General features: G+C 58.2%; 1 protein-coding gene across 1 annotated transcript in view; it reads left to right on the top strand.

Annotated features, from left to right (window-relative positions):
• The window catches only part of XYLT1 (xylosyltransferase 1), a gene marked incomplete at both ends in the record, with an annotated part of 127,308 nt that extends 117,443 nt beyond the window's left edge, over positions 1 to 9,865 (top strand). The window contains 2 exons of the mRNA XM_080830451.1: positions 3,932 to 4,265; positions 9,543 to 9,865. Coding sequence (XP_080686577.1) covers positions 3,932 to 4,265; positions 9,543 to 9,865 — 657 coding nt within the window. The remainder of the gene's footprint in view (positions 1 to 3,931; positions 4,266 to 9,542) is intronic.
• Between the last annotated feature and the right edge of the window lie 2,351 nt (positions 9,866 to 12,216).

Below are 12,216 nucleotides of genomic sequence, written 5' to 3'. Positions count from 1 at the left end.
GCCGGTCCAGCTTAGGGAGGGGGGCCTCCTACCGAACTCCAGCACCCGACTTCTGCCTTCCCCATCTCAGCAAGCAGCTCAAGGAGGTGATCGGTCCCCGGAGTGCAGCATTCCCCGTGAGTGTGGCTGCTGGGTTAGGGAGGTGCAGTCGGTGTGGTTTCAGAACACGGAGTATCTTGAACGGCTGGGAGTGGGGTTGGAGGGGGGAGCTGTTCCACCCGCTTATGCAGGCCGTGCTAGTCCCTTCCCAGCTGCCCGTGGCCCCAGCTGGCCCAGCTCTGCCCTCCGGAGTGGGGTTTCTTGTGAAGCCACCATTTTCAATTTTCAGTGAAGGATCCAAGTGGATTGGCTGGATCCAAGGTGCCATGGGAGCTGCCTCCATGAATTACCACTGTCAGGGGGCAGTCAGACAGCAGCCCAGTTGGAATCTGCGCTGGGGCCCCAGGCGGCCAGTTGAAGACATTAACGTCCCATTAACGAGATGGATGCCGGGTGGCTGGGCGCTCCCTGATGATAAGCCGGCTGTTGGGTCATGGGGCACTTCTGGCAGTGACAGATGAGGGTGGCCACTCTGTGGCTAGTGATTTGTGAGGGTTCCTACTGTAGGGCTGGCAACTTTGATGTGAGAACCGTCCAGATCTCTGGCAGAGTACCAGCATGCATGTAGCCCCGAATTTTGTACTTTGCATTTTTTTCTGAAGTCCTAGTAGTTTTTAAGGCAAACACTGTCACATCAGACAAGAGGGAAGGGAAGAACCGCAGGGGATCCCCTCGTGGTGGCCTGGCCCAGGGGCCTGGCTTTGAGCAGGTGGCCAGTGTCGCTGAGTGGTCAGATGGATTTCTCCATCCCACGGGAGTCCCATGCTAGTGGCTTGCAGAAAGATGTTCATTCCTTCAACAGACAGTCACCAAGTGACTAAGATGTACTGGGAGCAGGAGAGGTCGTGATGAACTACACAGTCCAGGCTCTTGTTGCCATGGAATTGTATGTAGTCAGGTGGGGCAGTCAGCCTGTGAATGAGCAAATACATGAACAAAAGCATTTCAGCTAATGGCAAGTATTATAAAGAACATCAAACTTCATTCCTGTCTTTGCCGAGGGTTGAAGAGGCCAATGAGACTACTTTCAATGGGATGATTTATTTGGGAAGCTGTAAAAGAGCCAGTGATGGGGAGAGCTGGGGCAGTCTGAGAGAAGAAGAGAGAGAGAGAAGAGCATGTGCAAAGGCCCTGAGGCTCCAGGAAGCATCTGGGCACATGCGAGGAGCAGCAAGGCCTTTGTGGCTGGAGCATACTGAGAGGGAAGGCAGAGGAAAAGCGGTCTGAGGGAATGGTGCAGATTGTGAGCGACTTGAAGGCCCGGGAGAAAAGCTCAGGTTGTATTTTCAATGCAGCGAGAGACTTTTAGTGGGTTTGAAGTTGGGAAGCAACATGGTGACCTTGAACCGGGACTTCGATGTGAGTAGCGATCATTGTGTAGTAAGTGGCTGTGGACCTGCACAGTGAGTCCGTGAGAAAATCTCGAAGCCCCAGGGGGTGTGACAGCATCCGGGCCCCCACCTCAGGCAGCCCCAGCCCTGCTTATGCTCGGGGGTGGCAGCGAGCTGCTCTGCTCCCAGCTGCTCTACCCAGCTTCCACCCGGGCTGTCTCGCTTTTAGAACTCAGACCTCAGAGAATTGCCGAGGATACTGTTGCCAAGTGTCCTCCCCTCACTGGTGACAAAGCCCTTCTTTAAGAAGGAGCCCTCGTTGTGTGACCGTTCCTCCACTTATTAGTATCTGTGGGAAGCCAGTGTGTGCAGGGGATGTCCACAGGGGATGGACCTCGGGCACAGGGATGTCCGTGTGCTCAGCCCCTAATCGTTCATGATGCGTCTAGAGGGTGGGTGGACAGACGGACGGATGGAGAGACTGAGCACCCACCACGTGCTCAGCGTGCTTTAGGCGCTAGAGATACTAGAGATCCAGGGGTCAGCCAGCCAGATGCAGTCCCTCTCCTCATGGAGTGGACCGTCCTGAGCTAAGGAAAGGGACAGCATAAATTCAGAGTTGTAATACCGCGCACAGAAAAGCCCACGATGGGCGAATCCTCAGAGAAGCACCTCGGTGGTGCCTGTAACCGGGAAAGGCTCCCGAGCGGAGGCGACGCGTCGGCTGAGCTCTGCCCGAGGAGCAGGAGCTGGCCGGGAGGAGGGAGGGGAAGGGGAGACTGTCCCAGCCCGAAGGCCAGGAACTGACGGAGGGTCAAAGACGAGAGCGCGCTGTCCTCACGGACGCGCCGGAGCAGGGGGGAGTGGAGAGGAGGAGGAGGGATTGAGATGAAGCGAGACCGAAAGGGACTGGACGTCACAGGGTGAGGTGACAGAGACCAGGCTTGAGAATCCTGAGGGTGCTGAAGAGGGTTGCACGTAGGGAAGGGACAGGATTGGGTCTCAGCGACCTCGCCAAGACGCGGAGGCCGTGGCTGGAATCCTGCTCACGCCCGCGTTCGTTTCTTCGCTCAGTCCTGTCCGGTCCCTTCCTGCCGTGAGGCCGCCGGCCCCAGGGGGCCCCTGCGGAAACGTTCATGCAGTCCCTGCCTCGGTCCCCTCCCTGGGACAGCTGCTGCGTCCCCGTCTGAAGGCGGCTGTCTGAAGACGGACCACGGAGCGCACCGTGGGGTCCCGGGGGACAGCAGGCGCCCAGCACAGCTGCGTCAGATGAACGGGAGGTTGACACGAAAGAGTGGGTGAGAACACAGCCTCTGGGGGCCCCTCACCGGCCACGGCAGGGGACCTACGCGCTATGAGCCTCAGTGTTGGTGATGGGAGGACAATGATGGGGTCCCCCTTCGCGGAGCTGAGCGAGTCATGCGGGCAGGTGCCTCGAAGCGCTCGGCGCTGTGCCAGCCCCGCGGGAAGCGCAGGGTGAACACAGGCCCCAGAGAAAGAACGGACACGGGGGTTCACAGCAAGAACGCAGCGTCAGTCCGCCCCCGCTCGCTCCGGACGGACGGCCCCCGTACCCCGACCTGCGCACACGCACCGGAGAGGCTGGTCGTGGAAAGACCACAGGAACAGGCGAGCCTTCGAGTGTGTTTGTCATCTGCTGTCTGTGTGCCCACGTGTGCTGGCTCTTCAGAAACACCGAATGAAGCCTCCTGGGCGACCAGACCCCTCGCGTAAACTGATGGAAAGGGGTGACAGAGCTCAGTATCGGGGCCCCAAGTGGTCCGATCATTTCTGTCGAGTCTTTCACTCGCTGATTCCATGGATACGGAGCCCTGCTGTGTGCCAGGCATCGTGGGGGCACTGAGCAGTGAGAGGACAGTTCACAAGGTCTTCTTGGCTCCTGGCCGGACGTATGCTGCAGATAAGCCACAAGCGGACTCCCAGCAAGTCAGAGACATGCACACCGGCCGGCCGGCAGGAAGGATGGCTCCTACAGGCCCCCTCCACCCTGAGGTCTAGCTCTGAGAGCTGTAGGGAAGGCACAACTAGGTCTACCTAGGAAAGCCATGTGGACTCCTGCCCATGATAGGAGGGGCTGAGGGAGCCTCGTAGTTCAGAACATCACACGAAATGCCGGTACCCGAAGGCTGAGCACCAGCTGTACTTGCTGGGCTTGGGGGAGGGGTATGTTTCCTGGGGATGGCCAGCCAGCCAGCATTTGTTCATTCATTCAGTGCATGTGGTAGGTTTTCCTTCTGAAGCACTAACCCTGTGTCAGGCCCAGGAGCCCTATGGGTTAATGAATGGACCACAGGCCTTGTAATCCCCCAGACCAGGTCCTAATCCCAAATCTTCTGCTTACTAGTACGTGCACAGTCTTGAGCAGATAACTACTGGGAGCCTCAGTTTCTTCATCTGTAAAAAGGGTGTATGCAGTGTTACAAGCAGGATTTCAGGTCTCTCCGGGACCAGTGAATTGAGGTTTTGCTCTCTTGTTTCAGGTCGGCACTGACTGGGATGCCAAGGAGCGGCTCTTCCGCAACTTCGGGGGTCTCCTGGGGCCCATGGATGAGCCCGTAGGCATGCAGAAATGGGGGAAGGGCCCCAACGTCACCGTGACTGTCATCTGGGTGGACCCTGTCAACATCATCGCAGCCACCTATGACATCCTGATTGAATCCACTGCCGAGTTCACCCACTACAAGCCCCCTTTGAACTTGCCCCTGAGGCCTGGGGTCTGGACAGTGAAAATTCTCCACCACTGGGTGCCAGTCGCAGAGACCAAATTCCTCGTTGCTCCGCTGACCTTCTCCAACAGGCAGCCTATCCAACCAGGTGAGTACTCCCGGTGTCTCTGCGGGGGAGATATTCCATCCTGGGGGTCCCTGGGGTCCTCCTCCTCAGGGCTGTGCTGCTCACATGTGGGGCACGGAGGCTGCCTCGGAGAACGGTGCTCTCCACCCCGTACCTCCCCCTGCCTGTTTGCATAGAGGACCGTCTCGTTCTCCACTTGTACACTGAGGTGATGTCATCTCTTAAATATCTGATTATTACCTGCTCTCCCACTGGACTTCCAGAAAGCCCTGATCATATTTAAGACAAGATGGGGAACATACCCAGGCAGATACTGAGTGAAACTCAGTATCTTACTTTTTAAAAAATAGTAATTAAAGTAGGAGCCACACACGCTCATTGACAGACCGTTCATGGTTTCCTTGGGACCAAAATGGCAGCGCTGAGGAATTGTGACACAGACTGCATGGCCCACATATCCAAAAATATTTATTATCTGGCCCTTTGTAAAAAAAAAAAAAAAAAAAAGATTGCCAACTCCTGCTACAAAGGAGAGAGAGAAAAAAGAACATAAATGGCCCACACACACGTAAAAAGCTGCTCAGCCTCATGAATAATGAGAGAAATGCAAATGGAAAGCAAAAAGAGGTCCCACTTCACACTACCGCTGAGAAATGGTCCAAGGTTGGACAGTATCATACGGCAGCAGGCCGGAGAACAGCCGTCCATCTCCTGCTGGGGGGGACGCAAAGTGATAAAGCAGGTTTGGAAAGTGGCTTGGCACAGCCCCCGTGCCACACAGAAGTCCCAGGGCTTCGTGGATGCCCCACGGACCTGTAGACCTGTGCAGACCTAGAGCAGAATGGTTCCTAATGGCGCCAAACCAGGAGCGGCCCCGATGCCCTCGTTCAGACAGCGGAGCTCGGCGTGGCCGGGAACACCAGCGCCGCTCGGCTCCGCCCGCTGGCTTGGGTGAGTCTCTACCGCGTGATGTCGAGGGGGGCAGGTCACCGAAGAGGTCGTAATGAGGGTGCACATATTTGAAGTTCAGGAGCAGGCCAAGCCGGCAGTTCCTGACTTCAGGATTCTCTTGTTCCTAGAAACCCGTGAGGAAAAGAGTCGTCGGTGCGAAATCAGGGTGGTGGTTCCCGCTGGGCAGGGAGGGCAGGGAGACAGGCATGTCGGCGCCCGCCGCCTTTTTCTCTTCTCACCCGAAGAGTTTACTTACATTTTTCTGGGTCCTCCTCTGATCACCGGGAACGTCTTCCTCCCCACTCAGTCCTACCTCCCAGGGGAACCGCTGTCAAAACTTTGGTGTTCGTCCTTCTAGCGGTTTCTGGAGGCTTCCAAAGCATAGACATGAACACACAATGTAAGTCGCACATGGCTGATTTTTGAAAACGGAGTGATACATTCTGTCATGAAACTTGCTCTTTGGACTTGTCCGAGTTCGTGTGTGTGAGGCTTACCTGCTTCTTCCTATTCCGTTGGGTTAAGGACCCAGAATTCATCTGTCCCCCCATGAGCACACACAGCTTCTTCTGTTGGTGGTGGTGGTACGGACAACAGTACAAAGATTTTCGAGTCTCAGGTTGTCTGTGCCCATCCAGATACAGCCCTAAACAGTTTCCTAGAAACAGGATTTCTGGGTCTCTTCGTATTTGGAACTGTTTGTCTACATGTAACAGAAACTCGGAAGCCAAAAACACCTTACAGCCTCCATTAGGTAAAAAGAGTTCTGGGCTGGGTGCCGTTTGGCTAGTGACGCAAGGAGAGGGGGACAAAGATATGGGGAGGGGCTGCCTGGAATTCGAACGGGGGGGGGGGCGGGGCGAGTGTGACATGAACTCTGTTGGCCTCTGCTAAGTTTCTGGGCTGAGCAAGCAGAAAGATACCTCATGTTTTCTCAAGATGGAAGTCTGCTCCCCCTTCTCCCCTGGGAAACAGCCAAAAGACAGCCCCTCCCGTACCAGCTGGGCCAGCCCTCAAGTGCCCTCCAATGAGGTTCCCATCCTTAGCATCCCTGAGCGTTCCCCAAGCCAGACGCAGAGGAGAGGGATAGAAATAACCTCCTCTTCGCTCCAGATACACCTGTCAGACGGAACGAAGGCGCGGGCCTCCACTCCGGCGGGGAGAAAACCCTGGGGCCATTCACCGGGTCCGGGTTTTCCCGTTTTGTTTTTTTTTTTTCCTCTCCTTGGAGTTTCCGAAGATGGCAAGGCTCTTCCTACCCCTGCCCAGGATGAGCCGGGGGTCATCCTACCCCGCTGGGAGCAGCCCCCCTCTGCCGTCAGTGACTGTGTCTGTTAACGATGTTCCGGTGACAGGGAACATGAAGGTGGGGGCGATGCAATTTGTAAAATGATTCATCAAGAGTAATTTGCTATCGATGCGTCCCTGGTAATCTCAAGAAATCTGATGAGGTGGAATTGAGGAAAATTTAATTATAGAGGCGAGCATCACGGGCTGGTGCTGTAATAGCATTTCCCACATTAACCTCATTTTTCATAAGGGTTTTCTGCATCAGCCACAATATTTGGTTCCCAGCGTTCGGATGCTCGTTAGCTGCTCTTTTCTCTTTGCGTGGCCAGCCTTCTGTGGGTTCGGGTGGCTCCCCACTGCCAGCTCTGCCGATGTGGAGGGACTGAGGGACTCCCTGATGGACAAGGCAGAACCTGCTCGAGAAAGAAGAGGTTCCGTTCTCAGACAGGCGGTCCGGGAGCTGCCCACGCCCCTGCCAGCATCAGGGAGAGGCAGGCTGGGGCCAGGTGTGGAAGGCATGTTGTTCATTCCACTAGCTGCTTTGAGAAGGGCGGGTGTATGGTCTTTCCTCCTCTTCCTCGAACCCCACTCAGGACCGCACATACTCGAAAACGGTGTGCGGATTATCGGAGCTGTCCTGGTTGCCCCCGAGGGGGACAGCCACCGTCCGGGGAACGGGAAGTGTTTCTGAATGCGGCGCTGTCCCACGAGCCCTCGCTCTCTCACCCGAGCCAGAGCCACTGGCTAAAACCCAGCCTCACCCAGATCAGTGGCCGGTAGGTTTTTACAATCTCTTCTTGTGTTTGGCAATGAAAGAGGCAAGAGGAGGGAACTTCTCCACAACAGCTAGCTTTTTTCCATCAGCCCAAATGTGTGTACTTCCTGCTTCCCCCTGTCAGCCCTAGGAAGTAGACTGGACTCGGCCGGTCCTGGGCTTAACCCCAGATCGGTCTGGCGAGATAGCCGCCCCTTTCCCCATCTGCAAAATGGGTATGATAACGCCAGCCCCGCGGCTCTGTGCGTGTACAGGGTTGAGTACTAGTAACACCCGGCGTAACAATTCTGGCTGAACTTGTCCGAGCATCAGTCTTTGCCAGGCGCCATCTGCGTGTGTGTACAGGACGGGTCACGTGCGGTCGTGCGTAGTTTTGGGCACACGATGCCATGACTCGGCAATTCCTCACACCCCAGCACTTCTCACGCGTGTGCTCCAAATGCCCGTCACCTCTCATGCCCCTCCTGCCGCCACCTCTCCTCTGGCAACCACCAGTTCGCTGCATCTAAGAGTCTGTTTCTTAAACGCCACATGAGTGAGATCCTATGGTATTTGTCTTTGACTTAATTCCATTAGCATTAGCTCCTCTGTCTCCGTCCACATTGATGTAGATGTAGATGATGTAGATGGTTTGTACAGAGTACTGTTACCCTGTACCTGTCCCACTGTCTACACCACATCTTCTTTACCCGCTTAGCTGTGAGGGACCCTTGGGCCGCCTCCGTAGTAGGCTGTTGTAAACAACATCGCAGTCAACCTCGGGGTGTGCACGTGTTCCCGGGTTAGCGCGTCCACAGTCTCAGGGGGACACCCAGTAGCGGTGGCCAGAGCCTAGGTGCGCTCGTTCTGAACCATCTGAGGCCCCTGCACACCGTCTTCCACGGCGAACTCGCGTCCCCACCAGCCGTGCGCAAGGGTCCCCCCTTGCTCCGCGTCCTCGCCAACACTGGTCGGTTCTTGTCTTTCGGATTCTCGCCGTCCTGACAGGTGGGAGGTGGGACCCTGCCGTTCTGGTCTGCGCATCCCTGATGCTGAGTGACGGTGAGCGTCTGTCCGTGTGTCTGTTGGCCACCTGGATGGCTTCTGCCCACTTCTAGCTGGATTATTGGGGTTTTGTGTTGAGTGGCGGAGGTCAGCTTAGATACTAATGCCAGGCGCCACTGTAAGCACTTAATAGAAATCAGCACAGGGACCATCACTGAGCTCTGAGGTACTCGGTACTGCGCTCCTCTGACGGTCCAGGACAGCAGACACCCGGCGTTGACGTCCGAAGCCACACACCAGGGACGTGAGCCCTGGGGACCCCGACCCGGGAGCCCTGGAGGCCGCCCGCAGGCTCACACGGGAGGTGCTACTCAGTAGAGCCAGGCTGGTAAGAGCCAGTGGAGGTGCATCTACAGACCCAGACTCCAACCTTGGCTCCGACTCTCATTAGCTCTGTGATTTGCAGAAAGTCCTTTAATGAGGCTTTGCTTCTGCCCATAATTCTGTTTGCCATGATCTGCTTGCGGCTTCCCCGGTCTCATTAACCAGCACTCAGCTCAGGTGGCGCCTCTGCAGGTCTCCCTTACCTGCCTCATCCAAAATAAACATCCTCGGTCCTCTCTGGTCCCAGGGGGGCAGCAAGCTTTTACTGTAAAGGACCACACACAGTCTCTGTCTCAAGGGCTTCGTGGTGCACTGGCGGCAGAACTGCCTGCAGACAGCAGGTCGGCCAAGAGGCACGGCTTGTGTCCTGGTGCAACTTGATTTACTGCACCCGGTGGGCCGTCCTTGGCCCAAGGACCACAGTGTGCGCAGCCCTTGCTCTGCGTCCGCCCCCATGCAGTCCGCTCGGGTGCCTGAGCACCGGCTGAAACGACCTGCTCTGGGGCTCGTCCTCAGTCTCCCCTCGCAGGGCTGTAATCTTACATCCGCTCACTCCAGGGAGTGGAGCGGGGCCTGGCCTTGTAGCTTCGTCCAATGAATGAATGAATGCCTCGAAGAGGGAGTTTTAGCGAGTATGTGTTGAACGAATGCCTTGGACCAAGTTGGTGCTGAAAATGTCTTGCGTGAATGAATGGACGGACGGTCTGGACTGCTCTAGGGACAGACGAGTGGACCGTGCCCTGCAGCGGGGGGCTTGTGGCTGTGGGAGGAGTGTCCCTGCAGGCCGGGTCCTCGTCTGTGTGGCGGGGCTGCGGTCACCGTGCAGGATAGTGTCCCCCAACGGCCATGAGGCCCACGGGCGGTGCCTGCTTGGGGACTCTCCTGACCCACTTCTCCTTCCCTGTGGCTTTCAGAGGAGGCGTTGAAGCTGCACAACGGGCCCCCCCGCAACGCCTACATGGAGCAGAGCTTCCAGAGCCTGAACCCCGTCCTCAGCCTGCCCATCAGCCCGGCCCAGGTGGAGCAGGCCCGGAGGAACGCGGCCTCCACGGGCGCAGGACTGGAGCGCTGGCTGGACTCGCTGGTGGGTGGCGTGTGGACCGCCATGGACGTCTGCACCGCGGGCCCCACAGCCTGCCCCGTCATGCAGACCTGCAGCCAGACCGCCTGGAGCTCCTTCAGCCCCGACCCCAAGTCCGAGCTGGGGGCTGTCAAACCCGATGGCCGGCTCAGGTAGCACCGGGCGCGCGCGGGCCCCAGCGGATGTCAGAGGGAAAGCAGCCCAAGGGCTGGTGGCGCCCGGACCCTGGCCCTCTGCTGCCGGGGGTGCCTTTTGTGAGAGGGGCTCTCCCGGCTACAGAACGATGGACAGGAAGGTGCGGAGGTCAAGGCAGCTCCTGCCAACGACCTGCCCCCCCACCCCCGGCTCTGGGGGGCGAGGAGTGCACAGTCCCAGGGCCGTGGTGGTCTTACCTCTTCTGGTTGGCCCTCGAAGCCTCCAGGTTCCTTGTCCTCCCCCGCGGTGATGCAATCCCCCCAGTCCAGTGATTCTCCAACTTTTCTTTTGAGCAGAATTCTGTTTACAAAGCGCAGTTGGAGGTAGAAGTTCAAGGTGTGGTTGACAGCCGGGCTGCTCGGGTTGAAGCTGGGGAGGGTAAGGTTCTTTGTCGAAGCTCAGCCCACCGGGCGGTCCCTTTGCCCAGGGCGCCTCCTAAGGCTCCTCCCGAACCCAAGGGCTCCGCAGAACCCCCTGTGACGAGCACTGCCCATGGCATGCCCTGGGCATGACCTCCAGCCCTGCCCTGGGGCTCCTCTTCCCGCCCCCGGAGGGGAAGGGCACTGGCTGAGCCTTCCACCAGCCCTTGTCCGGCGAGTCGGCCTCCTTACTAGCTAGATGAGCAGGAGAGCTTTTTGATGGGACAGGGCCGAGGTTCCCCGCAGTCTGCGTTCCAGGCCAGCCTCGCTCCCAGACTGCCCCACGAGGCTACAGAAAGGCAAGAAGGCTCAGGTGTCTGAGCATCTGTGCAGGGGCTGGGAGACCAAGACCCTGACCTCGTGGGCCTTGGACAAGGAGAACTCGGGGGCCCGTGGCCATGACACTCAGATGGTTGGGACCCAACTCCTGAGCCGGATAGCCTAGCAATACCCGTCCCAGCCTGAGGCCTTCCGCACGGAGGTGAAGCCCACCCAACCTTGGGAATGGCCCCTCACCCCACCCCCATGCTTGGGGGGGGGGTGTGTGGGGAGGGACCAGGCTTCTCGCCTCCAGGACAGGCATTTCAGATTTGGTGTTTAAATTCACGCCCGCCCTTCTCGGAGGTGCCAGTAGGCCCCTCTGCTGTGCAGCGGGAAAGCTGAAAGCTTGAGCATCCGATCGGCTCAAACCTCAAAAGCAGCGTTCTTCCAAGTGCTTGAGTTGCCAGATCCCTGCCCCGTGACCTTGCTGTGTGCCTCGGAGGGCCGGCCCCGCTCCGCTGGAGAACCCATCCTGAGGCCCCTTTCTTCTCCGATTCCAGCCCCCACTCCCCCCAGGAGAGGCTTTCCTTGGCCAAGGCCAACCCCAGCTGCCAACTGTCCAGCCCCGGGGAGCCCGTCCTCGTGTTTCCGGGCAGCGCGGGTATGAAGGTACTGCAGCACCCCCACCCCCGACCCCCACCCTGCGCTCACCCCAGAGCCCCTGCCCTGCCCGGCCGCATGTCCTGTGGGCCACAGAGGGGCCGGAGGAGGGACACTTTCAGTATTTATTATTTATGTTTTAGTCAATGACTAATGAGTAGGTGCTGCTTTTGCAGCTGGTCAGTTATGTCTCTTACTAACTGAAGCTGCCTTCATTCACGAAAGGCCCCCCCTTCCCCATCCTCCCTGTCCCCCGTGTCTGCCTCTCTCCTGTCTGCTCTGCATTCTTCATGCCCTCAGAGGAAAGCAGGGGTGTCGGACATCACGAGGAGAACGCCTGCACCAGCATCCGCTGGCTGAAAGCGGGGTCCCCCTGGGGACCCTGGAGCCTTACCTTTTGCTCAGGCAGGGTTGGAGCCTTGGCAGGTCCTCTGGCCCTGGCGGGGCTGGAATTCCTGAGCCCTTCCCGCTGCCCGCTGCAGAGCCTGCCTCCGAGCCTGGGAGGCAGAGAGCGCCGCTGCAGCAGGAGGGGGCGTGGTCAGATGGCGCCCAGAGCTACCCATGTCACAGGGGCTCCGGGGACCTCAGGGGCGCTTGCTGAGAAAGGGCGGATCGTCGCTCAATGAACGCGCAAACTGTAGGCGCCCAGGGGCCTGGGCCACCACCTCTTTCTGCCCCAGCCCACCCAGGGAGCCTTCCTCGTCACCCTCCTCGCCAGGAGTCCCGTGATTTCCACGGTGTCCTGTGCAGGGCTCGGGCCTGGGTCCGGTGTGCCTGCAGACCCCTCCCTGGGGCCCACCTGCACCCACCGACACGGCTCACCCTCACCCCCTCACCCCAGAACCAGCAGAGAAGATCTACTCTGGGCACGATCCCCACACCCACCTCTGCTCATGGCAAGGAAGTCAGCCAGTCCTACCCAGTGTTTCTTTAAAGACTTCTGGTTTTGGACCAGGGAATAACTTTGCTATT

Source organism: Martes martes (assembly GCF_963455335.1).
Source record: "Martes martes genome assembly, chromosome: 18".
Lineage (NCBI taxonomy): Eukaryota > Metazoa > Chordata > Mammalia > Carnivora > Mustelidae > Martes > Martes martes.
The sequence above is the reverse complement of the archived record's forward strand: the minus strand, read 5'-3'. Positions and strand labels throughout refer to the sequence as shown.